General features: G+C 45.6%; 1 protein-coding gene across 1 annotated transcript in view; it reads left to right on the top strand.

Annotated features, from left to right (window-relative positions):
• LOC139229124 (CREB-regulated transcription coactivator 1-like) overlaps positions 1-24,376 on the top strand; it is an 84,592-nt gene that overhangs the window by 50,272 nt on the left and 9,944 nt on the right. The window contains exon 10 of the mRNA XM_070860785.1: positions 3,881-4,093. Within this exon, the coding sequence (XP_070716886.1) occupies positions 3,881-4,093 (213 nt within the window). The remainder of the gene's footprint in view (positions 1-3,880; positions 4,094-24,376) is intronic.

The raw sequence follows: 24,376 nt of genomic DNA, 5'->3' as shown, positions 1-24,376 counted from the left end.
ATAATAACTTGCTCTTTGATTTTATTCTGCCAAAGTGCATAACCTCACACTTGCCAACATTATACTCCATCTGCCAAATTTTTGCCCACTCACTTAGCCTGTCTGTCCTTTTGCAGGTTTTTTGTGTCCTCCTCACACATTGCTTTTCCTCCCATCTTTGTATCGTCAGCAAACTTGGCTACATTACACTCAGTACCTCTTCCAAGTCGTTAATATAGATTGTAAATAGTTGGGGTCCCAGCACTGATCCCTGCGGCACCCCACTTGTTACTGATTACCAATCCAAGAATGAATAATTTATCCCAATGCTCTGTTTTCTGTTAGTTAGCCAATCCTCTATCCATACTAATATATTGCCCCCAACCCCGTGAACTAATCTGAGGAAGGACGTTCTTGCTATTGAGGGAGTGCAGCGAAGGTTCACCAGACTGATTCCTGGGATGGCTGGACTGACATATGAGGAGAGCCTGGATCAACTGGGCCTTTATACATTGGAGTTTAGAAGGATGAGAGGGGATCTCATAGAAACATACAAGATTCTGACGGGATGGGACAGGTTAGATGCGGGTAGATTGTTCCCGATGTTTGGGAAGTCCAGAAACAGGGGACACAGTCTTAGGATAAGGGGTAGGCCATTTAGGACTGAGATGAGGAGAAACTTCTTCACTCAGAGAGTTGTTAACCTGTGGAATTCCCTGCCGCAGAGAGTTGTTGATGCCAGTTCGTTGGATATATTCAAGAGGGAGTTAGATATGGCCCTTACGGCTAAGGGGATCAAGGGGTATGGAGAGAAAGCAGGAAAGGGGTACTGAGGGAATGATCAGCCATGATCTTATTGAATGGTGGTGCAGGCTCGAAGGGCCGAATGGCCTACTCCTGCACCTATTTTCTATGTAACTTTGATCTTGTGTAGAAACCTTTTATGTGGCACCTTGTCAAATGCCTTCTGGAAGTCCAAATACACCACATCCACTGGTTCCCCTTTATCCACCCTGTTCGTTACATCCTCAAAGAATTCCAGTAAATTTGTCAAACATGACGTCCCCGCCATAAATCCATGCTGACTCTGCCTGACTGAATTATGCTATTGTTTCTTTAATAATGGACTCCCAACATTTACAATCTATATTAATGACTTGGAAGAAGGGACCGAGTGTAATGTAGCCAAATTTGCTGACGATACAAAGATGGGAGGAAAAGCTATGTGTGAGGAGGACACAGAAAATCTGCAAAAGGAGTTAGGCTAAGTGAGTGGGCAAAAATTTGGCAGATGGAGTATAATGTTGGAAAGTGTGAGGTCATGCACTTCGGCAGAAAAAAATCAAAGAGCAAGTTATTGTTTAAATGGAGAAAGATTGCAAAGTGCTGCAGTACAGCGGGACCTGGGGGTACTTGTGCATGAAACACAAAAGGACAGTATGCAGGTTCAGGAAGTGATCAGGAAGACCAATAGAATCTTGGCCTTTATTGCAAAGGGGATGGAATATAAAAACAGGGAAGTCATACGACAGCTATATAGGGTATTGATGAGGCCACACCTAGAATACTGCATGCAGTTTTGGTTTCCATATTTACGAAAGGATATGCTTGCTTTGGAGGCAGTTCAGAGAAGGTTCACTAGGTTGATTCCGATGATGAGGGGGTTGACTTATGAGGGAAGATTGAGTAGTTGGGCCTCTACTCATTAGAATGCGGAAGATTCAGAGGTGATCTTATCGAAACGTATCAGATTATGAGGGGGCTTGACAGGGTGGATGCAGAGAGGATGTTTCCACTGATGGGGGAGACTAGAAATAGAGGGTTGTAAATCTGTGGAATTCGCTGCCTCAGAGAGCTGTGGAAGTTGGGACATTGAATAAATTTAAGACCGAGATAGACAGTTTCTTAACCGATAAGGAATAAGGGGTTATGGGCAGGGAAGTGGAGCTGAGTCCATGATCGGATCAGCCAAGATCATATTAAATGGCGGAGCAGGCTCGAGGGGCCGTATGGCCTATTCCTGCTCCTATTTCTTATGTTCTTAATGTTTTTATTTTCCCAACCACAGATGTTGGCTAACTGGTCTATCGTTTTCTGCTTTTTGTCTACCTCCTTTTTTAAATAGAGGTGTTACATTTGCAGCTTTCCAATCTGCTGGGACCTCCCCAGGATCCAGGGAATTTACAACGAATGCATCCACTATCCCTGCCGCTACTTCTCTTAAGACCCTAGGGTGCAAGCCACCAGGTTCAGGGGATTTATCCGCGTTCAGTCCCATTATCTTACTGAGTATCACCTCCTTAGTGATTGTGATTGTGTTAAGTTCCTCGCCCCTATAGCCCCTTGACTATCCACTGTTGGGATATTTTTAGTGTCCTCTACCGTAAATGCTGATACAAAATATTTGTTTAGAGTTTCTGCCATCTCCATGTTCCCCATCACTAATTCCCTGGTTTCATCCTCTAAGGGACCAACATTTACTTTAGCCACTCTTTTCCTTTTTATATACCTGTAGAAACTCTTGCTATCTCTTTTTATATTTCGTGCTAGTTTACTTTCATAGTCTATCTTCCCTTTCTTTAATTTTTTTTTTAGTGGGATCAGGCAGGATAACTCTTTGTTGGCCGGCGCGGAGACTATGAGATTCCCATGATTGGGAATGATGCATTGACCCATACCGAGATAAGTTACTTTTGTCCAAGTATTTATCCAATTCCCTTTTGAAAGCTACTATGGAATCTGCTCCCACCGCCCTTTCAGGCAATTCATTTCCTCATCTCCTCCTCTGGTTCTTTTACCAATCATCATAGGCAGTTCCTGGGGTAAGCCATTTAGGACCGAGATGAGGAGAAACTTCTTCACCCAGAGAGTGGTGAACCTGTGGAATTCTCTACCACAGGAAGTTGTTGAGGCCAATTCACTAAATATATTCAAAAATGAATTAGATGTAGTCCTTACTACTAGGGGGATCAAGGGGTATGGCGAGAAAGCAGGAATGGGGTACTGAAGTTGCATGTTCAGCCATGAACTCATTGAATGGTGGTGCAGGCTCGAAGGGCCGAATGGCCTACTCCTGCACCTATTTTCTATGTTTCAATGTTTCCTCTTTTGCCAATCACCTTCAATCTGTGTCATCTGGTTACCGACCCTTCTGCCACTGGAAACACTTTCTCCTTATTTATTCTATCAAAACCAATCAAGATTTTGAACAACTCTATTAAATCTGCTCTTAACCTTCTCTGCTCTAAGGGGAACAACCCCAGATTCTGCAGTCTCTCCATGTAACTGAAGTCCCTCATCCCTGGAACCTTTCTTGTAAAGCTCCTCTGCATCCTCTCTAAGCCCTTGACATCCTAAAGTGTGGTGCCCAGAATTGGCCACAGTCCCTCCAGCTCGCTTGGCAGCTGAGGGTGGACCTCCCAGCAACATTCTTTCCATTGGTTAGATCACATAAGCAGGAATCCTGTCTGATTTTCCCTCTGTAGCCAGAGGCCCAAGGCCGATAGTCGGCTCCCCATCCAGTGCCCAGTGCCATCAGCTCTTCATCCAGTGCCCAGTGCGAGTAGCTCTCCATCCAGTGCCCAGTGTCATCAGCTCCCCATCCAGTGCCCAGTGTCATCAGCTCCTCAGCCAGTGCCCAGTGCCATCAGCTTCCCATACAGTGCCATCAGCTCCCCATCCAGTGCCCAGTACGATTAGCTCCCCATCCAGTGTCCAGTGCCAGCAGCTTACTCAGCACAGAGCAGAGGTGGAACTTGTGATACAGAGCAAAGGTGGAACCGGTGAACCTCAGTACCATACTAACCAGGGTATTCACTCTCGGAGCCACCTTGTAAAGGCTGCTCTTTGTGTCGTATTGTGTGTCGTGTAGAAGGTTAACGGGAGCGTTGTTTTATTGTAGGCTGTTGCTATGGATGCGTTGGCATTGGAGCAGCACCTTCCTGCGTATCCATTTTTCACGCAGCAGACCACACAGCCACAGTCCCAGAGCTCCAACAATCTGGCTCAGAGCTCACAGGTACAGCAGAGCAGTGGGCAGCAACAGTCATCAACAATGCCGCAATCCCCTCCAATGAACCAAACGCAGGCTCCGATAGGAATGGATATCAGCACGGTAAGTGTGCGAGGGATATAACAGAGCTGGTAAAATCATTTCTAAACCTTTGACCAACCTGTTTTTTATATAAAGAGAAAAGTGCTTCTGCAAGTGTGAGAGACTTAATAAAATGTTCAGTCAAAAGCTGCATTTAATTGTTGGAACGTTTTGCATGTTGTTGCACTTTCAGTACCTCATGAACTCAACAAAAAATCCATTGTCGTGCTTGGTCTCAGCTGGAGTAATGCACGGACACAGTGGGTCCTGTCTCACTGCAGAGGCAGCACTCCAGGAGTTAATAGTGGAGAGGTGCGGGGAGATGAATATTCTGGAGTTTTATTCCATTACCATTGGGGGCCAGGCCGTATATTCATGTAAAGACTCTTCCTCCGGGGGCACCAGGCGTGAGGTAGAGTCCATGACTGGCCTTCTGTTTTGTGAGTGCCTTCACGGGAATCTGAGCTGCTTGACTTGCACCTCGTTGCTCCGGAGTGAAAAGGAAGCCTCGTAAAGGCTGTCCGCACAGAGTAAGTTCTGCTCTAAGTCATATTGTAATGCCTGTGGCTCTGTGTGCTTGGCCAGTTTGATACTGTAATGGGATGCAGTTCTCGTCTCTAGTTACGGTTATTTCTGTGTTGTGGTTTGGGGAGGGCTGTGCTCAATCCTTTGGATCTGTTAGGCCGCAGAGAGAGTGCGCCTCATTGCCGCTTCATTACCGCCTTACTGCGCTACTTGCTCCGTGGTTAATCGAAGCTACATCAATATAAGCAAGAAAAGAATCGTCAACGTCCTAGATCTGTTACTTACAACACTCCAACTTTACAAGTTTTTATTTTCTCACTGACTTTATAGGAAGAAGTGTTTTACTCAGAGGAAATTCTCTGCTTTTTGAGGGAAGGTATTGGCTTGTGGTGATGTGAGGAACCTACCTAATGAGAAAATGGAGTTTCTCTGGTCACAGCAAGGCAACATGCTCTGTGACTGAGATATCAAATCGCTCTACAGCGCAGGAGGCCATTCAGCCCATCGTCCCTGCACTGACTGTCTGTCAGGACTCTGCCCTCAGTCCCATTCCCCTGCTCTTTCCCCATATGCTTTTAACTTTGTCTTTTTCACATATTCAGTTCCCTTTTAAAAGCAATTGTTATAAAAAGGTTATAGAGGCACTGGAGAAGGTGCATTAAAAGGAAAAGAGTGACTAAAGTAAATGTTGGTCCCCTGGAGGATGAGACTGGGGAATTAATGGAGAACAGGGAAATGGCAGAGACATTGAACGAATATTTTGTATCGGTCTTCACAGTAGAAGACACTAAAAACATCCCAATAGTGGATAATCAAGAGGCTACAAGGAGGGGGGAACTTAATACAATCACTATCACTAATGAAGTAGTACTAGGTAAAATAATGGGACTAAAGGCGGACAAGTCCCCTGGACCAGATGGCTTGCATCCTAGGGTCTTAAGAGAAGTGGCAGCAGAGATAGTGGATGCAATGTTTGTAATCTACCAAACTTCCTTGGATTCTGGGGCAGTCCCAGCAGATTGGAAAACCGCAAATGTAACGCACCTATTTAAAAAAGGAGTCAGACAAAAAGCAGGAAACTATAGACCAGTTAGCCTAACATCTGTCGTTGGGAAAATGCTGGAGTCCATTATTAAGGAAGCAGCAGCAGGACATTTGGAAAAGCATAATTCAATCAAGCAGATTCAGCATGGTTTTATGAAAGGCAAATCATGTTTGATAAATTTGCTGGAGTTCTTTGAAGATGTAACGAGTAGGATAGATAAGGGGGAACCAGTGGATGTGGTGTATTTGGATTTCCAAAAGGCATTCGATAAAGTGCCGCATAAGAGGTTACTGCACAAGATAAAAGCTCACGGGGTTGGGGGTAATATATTAGCATGGATAGAGGATTGGCTAACTAACAGAAAACAGAGAGTGGGGATAAATGGGTCATTTTCAGGTTGGCAAACAGTGACTAGGGGGTGGCGCAGGGATCGGAGCTGGGTCCTCAACTATTTACAAACTGTATCAATGAATTGGATGAAGGGACCGAGTGTAATGTAGCCAAGTTTGCTGATGATACAAAGATGGGTGAGAAAGCAAATTGTGAGGAGGACACAAAAATCTGCAAAGGGATATAGACAGGCTAAGTGAGTGGGCAAAAATTTGGCAGATGGAGTATAATGTGGGAAAATGTGAGGTTATCCACTTTGGCAGAAATAATAGAAAAGCAAATTATAATTTAAATGGAGAAAAATTACAAAGTGCTGCAGTACAGAGGACTGGTGCATGAAACATAAAAAGTTAGTGTGCAGGTACAGCAAGTGATCAGGAAGGCAAATGGAATGTTGGCCTTTATTGCAAGGGGATGGAGTATAAAAGCAGAGAAGTCCTGCTACAACTGTACAGGGTATTCGTAAAGCCACACCTGGAGTACTGTGTACAGTTTTGGTCTCCGTATTTAAGGAAGGATATACTTGCATTGGAGGCTGTTCAGAGAAGGTTTACTAGGTTGATTCCGGAGATGAGGGGGTTGACTTATGAGGATAGGTTGAGTAGGTTGGACCTATATACATTGGAGTTCAGAAGAATGAGAGGTGATCTTACTGAAACTTATAAGATAATGAGGGGGCTCGACAAGGTGGATGCAGAGAGGATATTTCCACTCATAGTGGAAACTAAAACTAGGGGACATAGTCTTAGAATAAAGGGCCGCCCATTTAAAACTGAGATGAGGAGAAATTTCTTCTCAGAGGGTTGTAAATCTGTGGAATTCTCTGCCCCAGAGAGCTGTGGAGACTGGGTCATTGAATATATTAAAGGCGGAGATAGACAGGTTTTTGAGCGATAAGGGAGTAAAGGGTTGTGGAGAACGGGCGGGGAAGTGGAGCTGAGCCCTTGATCAGATCAGCCATGATACTGAATGGCGGAACAGACTCGAGGAGCCAAATAGTTAGTGTGCAGGTACAGCAAGGTCCTGCTCCTATTTCTTATGTTCTTATGTTATTGTAATGATACCAGAACTGAGAAGTTATACCTATCAGGAAAGGCTGAACGGGCTGGGGGCCTTTTCTCTAGAAAGGAGGGATGACCTGATAGAGGTCTTTAAGATAGGGTAGACATAGGAAAGATGTTTCCACTTGTGGGGGAGACCAGAACCAGGGGCCATCAATATAAGGCAGTCACTAATAAATCCAATGGAGAATTCAGGAGAAACTCCTTTGCCGAGAGAGTGGTGAGAATGTGGAACTCGCTGCCCCAGGGAGTGGTTGAAGCGAATAGCATAGAAGCTAAATAAACGCATCAGGGAGACGGAAACAGAAGGATCTGTTGATGGGGTGAGATGAAGAACAGTGGGAGGAGACTGGTGTGGAGCATAAACACGGCACAGACCTGTTGGGCCGAATGGCCTGTAAATACTGTGTCATTCTAAAACCTCTGATCCCAGGTACCACCTTAGTGAATATATTCTATATGTTGTCTAAATCTGGACACCGTGTTCTCACTGCAGCTGAGCCAGTGATTTGCGAGGCTTATTATGCCCTCTTTCCTTTGTAATTTATGCCTCTGTTTATAAAACCTGGGATCTTGTGTTTTTATTACTGCTTGATCAACTTGTCCTCCCACTTTTAAAGATCTGTGTATCGATCTCCCTAAGCCTCTTCGACCATTTTGTGTATTTGTCATCTCTTATTCTTTCTCACATTTCTCTGCATGAAGTTTCATCTAACATCTCTCTGCCCTTTTTTTACGCCCTTCTGAAGTTTCTTACAGTCCTTTGCACAGTTAACCATATTCCCTATTTTTGTAAATGTCATCTGTAAATGTTGATATTGTGTCCCCCTTACCCAAGTCCAGATCATTTAATTATATTTATGTAAAATATCTCAAAGAGTAATGTTCCCTGGGGGCCACCATTGTTCGCATCCCTCCAGTCCGAAAAATATTCATCAACCATTACTCTGTTTTTTGCGCTTTTCCTCTCCATGCTGCCGCTCTCCCTTTAATTCGATTTTTATCAAGCCTCCAGTGTGGCACCTTATCAAATACCTCTTGAAAATCCATATGCAAAACATCCACTACATTTCCTTTCCCAACGTGTTCAGTTATTTCCGCAACGAACACGATTAAATTTGTGAAACATAACTTATATAGAAACATAGAAAATAGGTGCAGGAGTAGGCCATTCGGCCCTTCGAGCCTGCACCGCCATTCAATGAGTTCATGGCTGAACATGCAACTTCAGTACACCATTCCTGCTTTCTCGCCATACCCCTTGATCCCCCTAGTAGTAAGGACTACATCTAATTCATTTTTTAATATATTTAGTGAATTGGCCTCAACAACTTCCTGTGGTAGAGAATTCCACAGGTTCACCACTCTCTGGGTGAAGAAGTTTCTCCTCATCTCGGTCCTAAATGGCTTACCCCAGGAACTGCCTATGATGATTGGTAAAAGAACCAGAGGAGGAGATGAGGAAATGAATTGCCTGAAAGGGCGGTGGGAGCAGATTCCATAGTAGCTTTCAAAAGGGAATTGGATAAATACTTGGACAAAAGTAACTTATCTCGGTATGGGTCAATGCATCATTCCCAATCATGGGAATCTCATAGTCTCCGCGCCGGCCAACAAAGAGTTATCCTGCCTGATCCCACTAAAAAAAAAATTAAAGAAAGGGAAGATAGACTATGAAAGTAAACTAGCACGAAATATAAAAAGAGATAGCAAAAGTTTCTACAGGTATATAAAAAGGAAAAGAGTGGCTAAAGTAAATGTTGGTCCCTTAGAGGATGAAACCAAAGAATTAGTAATGGGGAACATGGAGATGGCAGAAACTCTAAACAAATATTTTGTATCAGTATTTACGGTAGAGGACACTAAAAATATCCCAACAGTGGATAGTCAAGGGGCTATAGGGGCGAGGAACTTAACACAATCACAATCACTAAGGAGGTGATACTCAGTAAGATAATGGGACTGAACGCGGATAAATCCTCTGAACCTGGTGGCTTGCATCCTAGGGTCTTAAGAGAAGTAGCGGCAGGGATAGTGGATGCATTCGTTGTAAATTCCCTGGATCCTGGGGAGGTCCCAGCAGATTGGAAAGCTGCAAATGTAACACCCCTATTTAAAAAAGGAGGTAGACAAAAAGCAGAAAACTATAGACCAGTTAGCCAACATCTGTGGTTGGGAAAATAAAAACATTAAGAACATAAGAAATAGGAGCAGGAATAGGCCATACGGCCCCTCGAGCCTGCTCCGCCATTTAATACGATCTTGGCTGATCCGATCATGGACTCAGCTCCACTTCCCTGCCCATAACCCCTTATTCCTTATCGGTTAAGAAACTGTCTATCTCGGTCTTAAATTTATTCAATGTCCCAACTTCCACAGCTCTCTGAGGCAGCGAATTCCACAGATTTACAACGCTCTATTTCTAGTCTCCCCCATCAGTGGAAACATCCTCTCTGCATCCACCCTGTCAAGCCCCCTCATAATCTGATACGTTTCGATAAGATCACCTCTGAATCTTCCGCATTCTAATGAGTAGAGGCCCAACTACTCAATCTTCCCTCATAAGTCAACCCCCTCATCATCGGAATCAACCTAGTGAACCTTCTCTGAACTGCCTCCAAAGCAAGCATATCCTTTCGTAAATATGGAAACCAAAACTGCATGCAGTATTCTAGGTGTGGCCTCATCAATACCCTATATAGCTGTCGTATGACTTCCCTGTTTTTATATTCCATCCCCTTTGCAATAAAGGCCAAGATTCCATTGGCCTTCCTGATCACTTGCTGTACCTGCATACTGTCCTTTTGTGTTTCATGCACAAGTACCCCCAGGTCCCGCTGTACTGTAGCACTTTGCAATCTTTCTCCATTTAAACAATAACTTGCTCTTTGATTTTTTTCTGCCGAAGTGCATGACCTCACACTTTCCAACATTATACTTCATCTGCCAAATTTTTGCCCACTCACTTAGCCTAACTCCTTTTGCAGATTTTCTGTGTCATCCTCACACATTGCTTTTCCTCCCATCTTTGTATCGTCAGCAAATTTGGCTACATTACACTCGGTCCCTTTTTCCAAGTCATTAATATGTTGCGAGTCCATTATTAAAGAAACAATAGCATAATTCAGTCAGGCAGAGTCAGCATGGATTTATGACGGGGACGTCATGTTTGACAAATTTACTGGAATTCTTTGAGGATGTAACGAACAGGGTGGATAAAGGAGAACCAGTGGATGTGGTGTATTTGGACTTCCAGAAGGCATTTGACAAGGTGCCACATAAAAGGTTACTGCACAAGATAAAAGTTACATAGAAAATAGGTGCAGAAGTAGGCCATTCGGCCCTTCGAGCCTGCACCACCATTCAATAAGATCATGGCTGATCATTCCCTCAATACCCCTTTCCTGCTTTCTCTCCATACCCCTTGATCCCCTTAGCCGTAAGGGCCATATCTAACTCCCTCTTGAATATATCCAACGGACTGGCATCAACAACTCTCTGCGGCAGGGAATTCCACAGGTTAACAACTCTCTGAGTGAAGAAGTTTCTCCTCATCTCAGTCCTAAATGGCCTACCCCTTATCCTAAGACTATGTCCCCTGGTTCTGGACTTCCCAAACATCGGGAACAATCTACCCGCATCTAACCTGTCCCGTCCCGTCAGAATCTTGTATGTTTCTATGAGATCCCCTCTCATCCTTCTAAACTCCAATATATAAAGGCCCAGTTGATCCAGGCTCTCCTCATATGTCAGTCCAGCCATCCCGGGAATCAGTCTGGTGAACCTTCGCTGCACTCCCTCAATAGCAAGAACGTCCTTCCTCAGATTAGTTCACGGGGTTGGGGGCAATATATTAGTATGGATAGAGGATTGGCTAACTAACAGAAACAGAGCATCGGGATAAATGGTTCATTCTTGGATTGGTAATCAGTAACAAGTGGGGTGCCGCAGGGATCAGTGCTGGGTCCCCAACTATTTACAATCTATATTAACGACTTGGAAGAAGGGACTGAGTGTAACGTAGCCAAGTTTGCTGACGATACAAAGATGGGAGGAAAAGCAATATGTGAGGAGGTCACAAAAAACCTGCAAAAGGACAGACAGGCTAAGTGAGTGGGCAAAAATTTGGCAGATGGAGTATAATGTTGGCAAGTGTGAGGTTATGCACTTTGGCAGAATAAAATCAAAGAGCAAGTTATTATTTAAATGGAGAAAAATTGCAAAGTGCTGCAGTACAGCGGGACCTGGGGGTCCTGATGTATGAAACACAAAAAGGATAGTATGCAGGTACAGCAAGTGATCAGGAAGGCCAATGGAATCTTGTCCTTTATTGCAAAGGGGATGGAGTATAAAAGCAAGTTAAAACTTGCTGCGGTTGTACAGGGTATTGGTGAGGCCACACCTGGAATACTGCGTGCAGTTTTGGTTTCCATATTTAACAAAGGTATGGGAAATGGTCCATGTTGTCCAGGGCCGCGTCGTGGATCTTGATGACTGCGGGGAGGTGGGAGGGGGGGGGGGGGGTGGGGGGTTGCTGTGCGGCGAGGACAGGCTGGTAAAGGATCTTTGTCTCACGGATCTTTAGCATAATGTCCATGCTTTCGTACGCCTCTGTAAATACGGGAGCCTCTTATCAACAAACGTAGACATTGACGACGAGATCCAACACCGCCTCCAGTGCGCCAGCGCAGCCTTCGGCCGCCTGAGGAAAAGAGCGTTTGAAGACCAGGCCCTCAAATCCACCAACAAGCTCATGGTCTACAGGTCTGTAGTAATACCTGCCCTCCTGTATGGCTCAGAGACATGGACCATGTACAGTAGACACCTCAAGTCGCTGGAGAAATACTACCAACAATGTCTCCGCACGATCCTACAAATCCCCTGGGAGGACAGATGCTAGCGTCCTCAATCAGGCTAACATCCCCAGCATTGAAGCACTGACCACACTTGATCAGCTCCGCTGGGCAGGCCACATCGTTCGCATGCCAGACACGAGGCTCCCAAAGCAAGCGCTCTACTCGGAACTCCTTCACGGCAAACGAGCCAAAGGTGGGCAGAGGAAACGTTACAAGGACACCCTCAAAGCCTCCCTGATTAAATGCAACATCCCCACTGACACCTGGGAGTCCCTGGCCAAAGACCGCCCTAAGTGGAGGAAGTGCACCCGGGAGGGCGCTGAGCACCTCGAGTCTCATCGCCGAGAGCATGCAGAAATCAAGCGCAGGCAGCGGAAGGAGCGTGCGGCAAACCCGTCCCACCCACCCCTTCCCTGAACGACTATCTGTCCCACCTGTGACAGGGACTGTGGTTCTCGTATTGGACTGTTCAGCCACGTAAGGACTCATTTTTCGAGTGGAAGCAAGTCTTCCTCGATTTCGAGGGACTGCCTATGATGATGATGATGATTTACGAAAGGATATAGTTGCTTTGGAGGCAGTTCAGAGAAGGTTTACCAGGTTGATTCTGGAGATGAAGAGATTGACTTGTGAGGAAAGGTTGAGTAGGTTGGGCCTCTACTCATTGGAATTCAGAAGAATGAGAGGTGATCGTATCAAAACGTATAAGATTATGAGGGGGCTTGACAAGATGGATGTTTACATAAGAACATAGAAATAGGAGCAGGAGTCGGCTATCTGGCCCCTCGAGCCTGCTCCGCCATTCAGTAAGATCATGGCTGATCTGATCTTGGCCTCAACTCCACTTCCCTGCCTGCTCCCCATAACCCTTGGCTCCCTTATCGTTCAGAAATCTGTCTATCTCCATCTTAAATATATTCAATGACCCAGCCTCCACAGCTCTCTGGGGCAGAGAATACCAAAGATTCACAACCCTCTGAGAGAAGAAATTCTTCTTCATTTCCATTTTAAATGGCCGACCCCTTATTCTGAGTCTATACTATGCCCCTAGTTCTAGATTCCTCCACGAGGGGAAATATCCTCTCGACATCTACCCTGTTTAGCCCCCCCAGAATCTGATACATTTTAATAAGATCACCTCTCAGTCTTCTAAACTCCAATGAGTAGAGGCCCAACCTGCTCACCCTTTCTTCATATGACAACTGCTTCATCTCAGGAATCAACCTCGTGAACCTTCTCTGAACAGCCTCCAATGTAAATATATCCCTCGTTAAATACGGAAACCAATACTGTACGCAGTACTCCAGGTGTGGTCTCACCAATACCCTGTATAGTTGTAGCAGGACTTCCTTACTTTTATACTCCATCCCCTTGCAATAAAGACCAACATTCCATTTGCTTTCCTATTATTAATTCCCCAGTCTCATCCTCATCCTCTAAGGGACTAACGTCTACTTAGCTTTAGCTACTCTCTTCCTTTTTATATACTTGTAGAAGCTCTTGCTGTCTGTTTTTATATTTCTTGCTAGTTTACTCTCATAAACTATCTTCTGCCTATAATTTTTTTTAGTTCTTTACTGGTTTCTAAAAAGTTCCCAATCCTCTGGCCTACCACTATTCTTTGCAACTTTGTATGCCTTTGTTTTCAATTTGATACCATCCTTTACTTCCTTAGTTAGCCAGGGATGGCTCTCCCTTCTCAGAGTCTTTCTTTCTCGCTGGAATATATCTTTGTTGGAAGTTATGAAATATCTCCTTACATGTTTGCCATTGGTTATCTACCGTCTTACCCTTCAATCTATTTTCACCCATGATTATTACCGTACCTTTCTTACAAGCCTCCATTATTTCTTGATTTATACTCTGTCCCACAGTGTGGCTCTTGCTAGGGGGGCCTGTAGACTATGCCCACCTGTGACTTCTTTCCCTTAATATTTCTTATCTCCATCCAAAATCTTGATTTTGTGAGCCAATATCATTTCTCAAGCTTGCCTTTTACAAATCCGTGCTGGCTGTCCTTAATTATCTCGTGTCTTTCTAGGTGAGTGTTCATTTTATTCCATGTTATGGCTTCTAGAAACTTTGCTGCCACTCATGTTAGGTCTATTAGTCAACAGTTACCTGGTTTATCCCTTTCTTCTATTTTGAACAGAGATGCCACAGTCACAGTCTTGAGCAGTGAGACCAGTGGAGTGCAAAAGGCCAGAAGTATGGAGTTTAGCCTCAGCAGGAGTTCAGCATTGAGGTGTGCAGTTGGCCTAAAATTACATGTGAGGTGTTACATTTCTACGTGTAATGTACCATATTTGAGCAGTGTGGGAGCTGGCGTGTGCTTTATGTATCTGGGATGACCACTATGCGTAACTAGGTTTAAGGCTAATGGAACGTTGGTCTTTATTTTATGGAATACAAAGGGGTGGAATTTATGTTAAAGTTATATAAAGCTCTGGTCAGACCCCATCTGGACAATGCGTTCAGTTCTGGGGGCACACCTCAGACAGAATATACTGGCCTTGGAGGGGATGCAGTGTAGATTCACCAGAATGCTACTGGGGCTAAATGGGTTAAATTATGAGGACTAGGCTTGTATTGCTTCGATCATTGAAGATTAAGGGGGGGATCTAATCAAGGTGTTTAAGATGATTAAAGGAATTGATGCGGTAAATAGAGGGAAACTATTGACTCTGGGGGGCATTGGGGGGAGTCCAGAATAAGGGGGCAGAACCTGAACATTAAAGCCAGAGGTGATGTCAGGAAGCACTTCTTCACACAAAGGGTGGTGGAGATCTGCTAGTTTCCCCCTTAAAAGCTGTTGAAGCCGGGGGTCAATTGCAGAAATTGAGATGAATAGGTTCTGTTGGGTAAAGGTATTAAGGGTCACGGAACCAAAGCGCGTGGATGGAGTTGATGTACAGTCGTGATCTAATTGAATAGCGGAACTGGCTCGAGGGGCTGAATGGCCTCCTCCTGTTCCTAGTTAGAGCCCAGATAGCCTAATGCCAGTTGTGGGCAATTTTTAGAATCTGTAATATGGGATCAACTCTGAACATTTAGAGATGCATGGGATAATCGGGGACAGCCAGCATAAATTTGTTAAAGGCAAGTTGTGTTCAACTAAGTTTTTATTTGAAGAGGTGATTGATGTGATGGATAAATGCAGTAAGTGTGGTGTATATGGGTCCACTCAGTTTGGAGAGGGGTGGGGGGAGGTCACTGCCGTGCCAGGGAACAGTGTTTCAGGGTGGCAGGGTCTTGGGGAGGGGGCAGCGCCTGGGGGGGGGGGTGGGGGCAGTGCCCGGGGGTGGGGGCAGCAGTGTCTGGGCAGGGGGCAGTGCCTGGAGGGACAGCGCCTGGGGGGGGGAGGGGGTGCCAGTACTAAGTCCATGTCTGTCCTCAGTAGATATGGATGATTTGGACATGGGGAGTACAATCTCAAGCCTACTGAAGACATAAAAGCAGTGGATTTGGCAAATCGTGTGGAAGGGTCGAAAGGCACTGGCAGATTCGCAGTGGGAGGACAGGCCACAGCTAGTGCTGCACCTTTGGAGGAAACGCTGAGTGTGGAGGAACTGAGATAATATTTTGTATCGGTCTTCACGGTAGAAGACACTAAAAACATCCCAATCGTGGATAATCAAGGGGCTACAGGGAGGAAGGAACTTAATACAATCACTATCACTCAAGAAGTATCACTCGGTAAAATAATGGGCTTAAAGGCGAACAAGTCCCCTGGGCCTGATGTCTTACATTCTAGGGTCTTAAAAGAAGTGGCTGCAGAGATAGTGGATGCATTGGTTGTAATCTACCAAAATTCCTTGGATTCTGGGGCGGTCCCAGCGATTGGAAAACTGCAAATGTAACACCCGTATTCAAAAAAGGAGGCAGACAAAAAGCAGGAAATTATAGACCAGCTAGCCTTAACATCTGTCGTTGGGAAAATGGGTCCATTATTAAGGAAGTAGTAGCAGGACATTTGGAAAAGCATAATTCAATCAAGAAGAGTCAGCATGGTTTTATGAAAGGGAAATCATGTTTGACAAATTTGCTGGAGTTCTTTGATAATGTAACAAGCAGAGTGGATAAGGGGAAACTAGTGGATGTGGTGAATTTGGATTTCCAGAAGGTATTCGATAATGTGCCACATAAAAGGTTACTGCACAAGATAAAAGTTCATGTGGTTGGGGGTAATATATTAGCGTGGATCACAAGGTTTAACATGACCTCATTCGAACATCTATAGTACATCACAATTATATATCAGATTATATTATAATTGCATAACATTACATTGTAATTGCATAACATCAAATTACATTTTAATTGCATAACATTACATGCGTAACTACGATATTTTTAGTATTTATAATGATTCACAGATTGCACAATGCACATTTCTCAATACTCACATCTCAAGGGTGGGTTCGGCCACACCACGGGATATGACCGAATGGCTTTCTGGCCCCACCAAGGCCACCACGTGCTCCTCGTAAGCACTTAAACTGTGCAACATGCAGAGCCCTCGCCCGTCCTGCGTTGCTCGCGATTATTGATCGAGATCTTCTTCTGTAAATGATACGATAACATTGCACGGCATAAGCAAATGGATCAGGCAATTTAAGACATTGAAGGCATTTTAGACTGACAGATTTAAATGTTCTATTACAAATTAGCATTACGTTAACATATTTCACACGACAACATTTAACTTTATGCTGGGTTGCATAAATTTATTCATAATTTAGTTATGTTTAAATGTAACCAAATAACATTGCAGATTCTAGTTACTATTTAGATAATTAAATAATACATAAATATAAATTTCAACTTACTCTTGCAGCTGTCAGTAGGCTGTTCCACCGTTTGCGGCACTGGTCCGGTGTGTGCGTTTCATTAGAGGCCGACGTGACCACGTCGGCAATGTCAGACCAAATCCTCCGATATGCACGGGATGGAGGTTCCCCATGCCTACCCCATGTCAGATCCTCCCACCTGGTGCTGACGGCCTTCACGAGGGCCTCATTGGCCTCCTCACTGAAGGGCTTGGCCCTACGCCTCTCAACTGATCCCTCCATGTCGATTAATATCAGATAAATCAAACCACAAAATGCTTTCTCCTCTCTCTCTCTCTCTCTCTCTCTCCCCGACCCTCAGAGCTTCTGAGCATGTGTGATGACCCCTGACCTCCCAAATCTCAGGAAGGAGCATCAACCTGAAAAAAAAAAATCAAGCTACGCATGTGCAGTATAGCATTGTTAGGGAAGCTTTTTTTTCATTCACTTCCGTTTTCTTTGGGCGATCGTGAGATCGCCGAGAAATCACATCGCCCATTTGACATCGCCGGGGTAAGGCCGAGTGGAAAATCGCTTAAAAAAAAAAGTGCTTTGTGCCGGCGATCAGCACGGGCGATACATCCTAGATCGTTGCAACAAGGTTCATTTTTTTGGGCCTTGGGCCTTAACCACAAAGTGGAAAGTCTAGCCCATAGAGTATAAAAGCAGAGAAGTCCTGCTACAACTGTACAGGGTATTGGTGAGGCCACACCTGGAGTACTGCGTACAGTTTTGGTCTCCGTATTTAAGGAAGGATATACTTGCATTGGAGGCTATTCAGAGAAGGTTCACTAGGTTAATTCCAGAGATGAGGGGGTTGACTTATGAAGATAGATTGAGTAGGTTGGGCCTATACACATTGGAGTTCAGAAGAATGAGAGGTGATCTTATAGCAAAAGACAGAAAGGAGATGAGTAAAAGTGGAGAGCAGAGAAACCCAAGGCAAAAAACAAAAAGGGCCACTGAATATAAAGGGGCTGTAGGAAGGGTCAAAACTAAAAATCATGGTTTAAAAACTAGTATTAAAACACTCCACCTAAACGCACGCAGCATTCGAAATAAAGTAAATGAGTTGACGGCACAAATCATGACAAATGGGTATGATTTGGTGGTTGCAGGGTGGCCAAGACTGGGAATTAAACATACAGGGGTATCTGACAATTCGGAAAGATAGACAAGAAGGGAAAGGAGATGGGGTAACTCTGTTAATAAAGGATGATATCAGGGCAGTTGTGAGAGACGACATTGGCTCTAATGAACAAAATGTTGAATCATTGTGGGTGGAGATTAGAGATAGTAAGGGGAAAAAGTCACTGGTGGGCGTAATTTATAGGCCCCAAATAATAACTTCACGGTGGGGCAGGCAATAATCAAGGGAATAATGGAGGCATGTGAAAAAAGAACAGCAGTAATCATGGGGGATTTTAACCTACATATCGATTGGTCAAATCAAATCGCACGGGGTAGCCTGGAGAAGGAATTCATAGAATGCATACGGGATTGTTTCTTAGAACAGTATGTTACAGAACCTACAAGGGAGCAAGCTATCTTAGATCTGGTCCTGTGTAATGAGACAGGAATAATAAACGATCTCCTCGTAAAAGATCCTCTCGGAATGAGTGATCACAGTATGGTTGAATTTGTAATACAGATTGAGGGTGAGGAAGTAGTGTCTCAAACGAGCGTACTATGCTTAAACAAAGGGGACTACAGTGGGATGAGGGCAGAGTTGGCCAAAGTAGACTGGAAACACAGACTAAACGGTGGCACAATTGAGGAACAGTGAAGGACTTTTAAGGAGCTCTTTCATAGTGCTCAACAAAAATATATTCCAGTGAAAAAGAAGGGCGGTATGAGAAGGGATAACCAGCCGTGGATAACCAAGGAAATAAAGGAGAGTATCAAATTAAAAACCAATGCATATAAGGTGGCCAAGGTTAGTGGGAAACAAGAAGATAGGGAAAATTTTAAACAACAGCAAAGAATGACTAAGAAAGCAATAAAGAAAGGAAAGATAGATTACGAAGGTAAACTTGCGCAAAACATAAAAACAGATAGTAAAAGCTTTTACAGATATAAAAAACGGAAAAGAGTGACTAAAGTAAATGTTGGTCCCTTAGAAGATGAGAAGGGGGATTTAATAATGGGAAATGTGGAAATGGCTGAGACCTTAACTAGTCATCCACCTTGGGAAAAAAAACAGTAAAAGGGAATATTATTTGAATGGGGAGAAATTACAACATGCTGTGTGCCGAGGGACCTGGGGGTCCTTGTGCATGAAACTCTTTTAGAGTCTACCTACAAAACATAAAACATTAAATCGTGCCATCCCAAAAGGTTAGTTTGCAGGTGCAGCAGGTAATCAGGAAGGCGAATGGAATGTTGGCCTTCATTGCGAGAGGGATGGAGTACAAAAGCAGGGAGGTGTTGCTGCAACTGTATAGGGTATTGGTAAGGCCGCACCTGGAGTACTGCGTGCAGTTTTGGTCACCTTACTTAAGGAAGGATATACTGGCTTTGGAAGGGGTACAGAGACGATTCACTCGGCTGATTTGAGAAATGAGGGGGTTAACTTATGATGATAGATTGAGTAGACTGGGTCTTTACTCGTTGGAGTTCAGAAGGATGAGGGGTGATCTTATGGAAACATTTAAAATCATGAAAGGGATAGACAAGATAGAGGCAGAGAGGTTGTTTCCACTGGTCGGGGAGACTAGAACTAGGGGGCACAGCCTCAAAATACGGGGGAGCCAATTTAAAACCGAGTTGAGAAGGAATTTCTTCTCCCAGAGGGTTGTGAATCTGTGGAATTCTCTGCCAAGGAAGCAGTTGAGGCTGGCTCATTGAATGTTTTCAAGTCAAAGATAGATAGATTTTTAAGCAATAAGGGAATTAAGGGTTACGGGGAGAGGGTGGGTAAGTGGAGCTGAGTCCACGACCAGATCAGCCATGATCTTGTTGAATGGCGGAGCAGGCTCGAGGGGCTAGATGGCCTACTCCTGTTCCTAATTCTTATGTTCTTATGTTCTTAAACAATTATTTTGCTTCGGTCTTCACAGTGGAAGACACAAAAACCATGCCAAAAATTGCTGGTCACAGGAATGTGGGAAGGGAGGACCTTGAGACAATCACTATCACTAGGGGGGTAGTGCTGGACAGGCTAATGGGACTCAAGGTAGACAAGTCCCCTGGTCCTGATGAAATGCATCCCAGGGTATTAAAAGAGATGGCGGAAGTTATAGCAGATGCATTCGTTATAATCTACCAAAATTCTCTGGACTCTGGGGAGGTACCAGCGGATTGGAAAGCAGCTAATGTAACGCCTCTGTTTTTAAAAAAAAGGGGGCAGACAAAAGGCAGGTAACTATAGGCCGGTTAGTTTAACATCTGTAGTGGGGAAAATGCTTGAAGCTATCATTAAGGAAGAAATAGCGGGACATCTAGATAGGAATAGTGCAATCAAGCAGACGCAGCATGGATTCATGAAGGGGAAATCATGTTTAACTAATTTACTGGAATTCTTTGAGGATATAACGAGCATGGTGGATAGAGGTGTACCGATGGATGTGGTGTATTTAGATTTCCAAAAGGCATTCGATAAGGTGCCACACAAAAGGTTACTGCAGAAGATAAAGGTACGCGGAGTCAGAGGAAATGTGTTAGCATGGATAGAGAATTGGCTGGCTAACAGAAAGCAGAGAGTCGGGATAAATGGGCCCTTTTCGGGTTGGAAATTGGTTAGTGGTGTGCCACAGGGATCGGTGCTGGGACCACAACTGTTTACAATATACACAGATGACCTGGAAGAGGCGACAGAGTGTAGTGTAACAAAATTTGCAGATGACACAAAGATTAGTGGGAAAGCGGGTTGTGTAGAGGACACAGAGAGGCTGCAAAGAGATTTAGATAGGTTAAGCGAATGGGCTAAGGTTTGGCAGATGGAATACAATGTCGGAAAGTGTGAGGTCATCCACCTTGGGGGAAAAAAAACAGTAAAAGGGAATATTATTTGATTGGGGAGAAATTACAACATGCTGAGGTGCAGAGGGACCTGGGGGTCCTTGTGCATGAATCCCAAAAAATTAATTTGCAGGTGCAGCAGGTAATCAGGAAGGCGAATGGAATGTTGGCCTTCATTGCGAGAGGGATGGAGTACAAAAGCAGGGAGGTCCTGCTGCAACTGTATAGGGTATTGGTGAGGCCGCATCTGGAGTACTGCGTGCAGATTTGGTCACCTTACTTAAGAAAGGATATACTAGCTTTGGAGGGGGTACAGAGACAATTCACTAGGCTGATTCCGGATATGAGGGGGTTACCTTATGATGATAGATTGAGTGACTGGGTCTTTACTCGTTGGAGTTCAGAAGGATGAGGGGTGATCTTATAGAAACATTTAAAATAATGAAAGGGATAGACAAGATAGAGGCAGAGAGATTGTTTCCACTGGTCGGGGAGACTAGAACTAGGGGGCACAGCCTCAAAATACGGGGGAGCCAAATTAAAACCGAGTTGAGAAGGAATTTCTTCTCCCAGAGGGTTGTGAATCTGTGGAATTCTCTGCCCAAGGAAGCAGTTGAGGCTAGCTCATTGAATGTATTCAAATCACAGATAGATAGATTTTTAACCAATAAGGGAATTAAGGGTTACGGGGAGCGGGCGGGTAAGTGGAGCTGAGTCCACGGCCAGATCAGCCATGATCTTGTTGAATGGCGGAGCAGGCTCGAGGGGCTAGATGGCCTACTCCTGTTCCTAATTCTTATGTTCTTATGTTCTTATGAACATATGTTAATGAGGAGGCTCGACAAGGTGGATGCAGAGAGGATATTTCCACTCATAGGGGAAGCTAAAACTAGGGGACATAGTCTCAGAATAAGGGGCCGCCCATTTAAAACTGAGATGAAGAAGAATTTCTTCTCTGAAGGTTGTAAATCTGTGGAGGCTGAGTCATTGTATATATTTAAGGCGGAGATGGACAGATTTTTAAGCGATAAGGGAGCAAAGAGTTATGGGGAGTGGGCGGGGAAGTAGAGCTGAGTCCATGATCAGATCAGCCATGATCTTATTGAATGGCGAAGCAGGCTCGAGGGGCCAAATGGCCGACTCCTGCTCCTATTTCTTATGTCGGACGCAACTGCATCTTTCCCAAGGTAGTTAAACGTAAAATGAAATCAGGAGCATTTTATGTTTAATCAACAGGGCATAGAGTACAAGAGTAAATGAATTCCCTCCGTAAACCTCTCTACCTCTCTTCACCTTTAAGACAATCATTAAAACCTACCTCTTTGACCAAGCTTTGGTCATTTTATCTGCCTATGTGGCTCGGTGTCAAACCGTGTTTGGTATTGCTCCTGTGAAACGTCTTACTACATTAAAGGCGCTATAGAAATACAAGTTGTTGTTGTAAAGGGGTAATAAATGTGTACACAGCAGAGGTTAGACCGCGGGAAGCATCCATGTTCCACACAGCTTGTTATAGAAAGGACATTGAAGCCACAGAGAGCGGGCAGTAAGTACACCAGGCTGTGGCCTGGGCTGGAAACTTGCGTTATGAGGAGGGACTGGAGATACTGGGACAGTTCCCAGTGGAGCAGTAACGGTCAAGAGATTTAATTGGGTTTTTTAAATGAGGAAGTGAATCGGGAAAGACTATTCTGGAGTCAGCGACGAGTTGGGTGACAAGCAAAAGCGCGACATTTGTGATGAAATAAATGGCCTCCTTCAGTGTTGTAAATATCTATAGTGCCGTGTCGCTGTGTGATCCTCTCTCTCTCTTTCCAACTTTATCTCTCTGTCTCGCTCCGTCTCTCCCGCTTCCCCTCCCCCGCTCGCTCTCCCTCCCCCGTCCGCCGCTTCCCCTCCCCCGCTCACTCTCCCTCCCCCGTCCCCGCTCCCTCCCTCGTCCCGCCCCCGCTCCCTCCCTCGTCCCGCCCCCGCTCCCTCCCTCGTCCCGCCCCCGCTCCCTCCCTCGTCCCGCCCCCGCTCCCTCCCTCGTCCCGCCCCCGCTCCCTCCCTCGTCCCGCCCCCGCTCCCTCCCTCGCTCCTCCCTCGTCCCGCCCCCGCTCCCTCCCTCGTCCCGTCCCCGCTCCCTCCCTCGTCCCCCCCCCCCTCCCTCGTCTCCCTCCTCTCCCTCCCTCGTCCCCGCTCCCTCCCTCCCTCGGCCCGCTCCCTCCCTCCCTCGGCCCGCTCCCTCCCTCCTCTCCCCCTCGTCCAAGCTCCCTCCTCCTCTCCCTCCCTCGTCCCCGCTCCCTCCCTCCTCTCCCTCCCTCGTCCCCGCTCCCTCCCTCCTCTCCCTCCCTCGTCCCCGCTCCCTCCCTCCTCTCCCTCCCTTGTCCCCGCTCCCTCCCTCCTCTCCCTCCCTCGTCCCCGCTCCCTCCTTCCCTCTCTCCCGCTCGCTCGCTACCTCCCTCTCTTCCACTCTCTCCCACTTGCTCTCCCTGTCCCTCCCTCGCTCTCCCTCTCTCCTTTTTCTCTCTCTGTCTTGTTCGCTCCTCCTCAATGCATAATGTAGCACCCAAAGATTTTCCTTTCTCAGATTTTGTGTTTGAACATTACCGATCATATAAATTTGAGAAAGTGTAGGCATTGCTGTATCATAACACAGCTGGTGGTGGCACTATGGGAACAGTCCTCTGTAATAACCCTCAGCGGGAGCTCTATGGTAAGTCTGTTGTAATTTGTGAAATATAATCCCCAAGTGTTTGTCCGTTTGCTGATTCCTGGGCTTTAAAGCACCCCTTGCTGTGCAGGCAGCTTATTATCGAGTGTCCAGCTGCTGGGGAGACCATGAGCATGATGAAAATAGGCTCGTGGTGTGGCTCTCGGATCCCGTGTTCTGGGCGTTGCGTGCTGCACTTGGCCATCAATATCTGGAGGCTTCCTGAATTCTCATCAGTAAAATGTAGGAGTTTCTCGTGCCTGACTTACGCTTGGCAAGCTTATTTATAAAATCTTCATGTCAAGAGCACAGTTAGTCTGCAATCACAGGCCCTGTTTGGGAACAAGGGCTTTCAGAAGAGCTGCGATGTTCCGATCTGCTTCTTGTGCTGCAGGCTGCCCCATCCGACTTTCTCAGCAACCGTCCCAGCCAGCACCACAAACTGCCGTGAAAACGTGCAGATCCTTGGCTGGGCCGGGATACCGTTCTCAACCTCAGCAGGTCCCCTGCGCTTTATACACATGAAGTACTTTTGGAGTGTAGTCACTGTTGTAATGTAGGAAACGCGGCAGCCAATTTGTGCACAGCAAGCTCCCACAAACAGCAATGCGATAATGACCAGATCATCGGTTTTAGTGATGTTGGTTGAGGGGCATACATTGGTCCCACAACACCAGGAATAACTCCCCTGCTCTTCTTGGAATAGTGCCGTGTGAGTGAGAGAAAGCTGTATGAAGGAGAGAGTGAGTGCGAGAGCAGGAGCCCCATGGGTAAAGTAGTATGAGCAGGGGGGGGGGGCCAGTGTGAGTGTGAGCAGGGGGTGGGGGGGGGGGGGAGTGTGAGTGTGAGCAGGGTGTGGGGGGGAGTGTGTGTGAGAGCAGGGGGGTGGGGGGGAAGTGTGTGTGTGAGCAGGGTGGGGGGAGTGTGTGTGTGAGCAGGGGGG

This window comes from Pristiophorus japonicus, chromosome 18 (assembly GCF_044704955.1).
Source record: "Pristiophorus japonicus isolate sPriJap1 chromosome 18, sPriJap1.hap1, whole genome shotgun sequence".
Lineage (NCBI taxonomy): Eukaryota > Metazoa > Chordata > Chondrichthyes > Pristiophoridae > Pristiophorus > Pristiophorus japonicus.
Note: the sequence above shows the minus strand (reverse complement) of the source record. Positions and strands in the feature narration are given on the sequence as shown.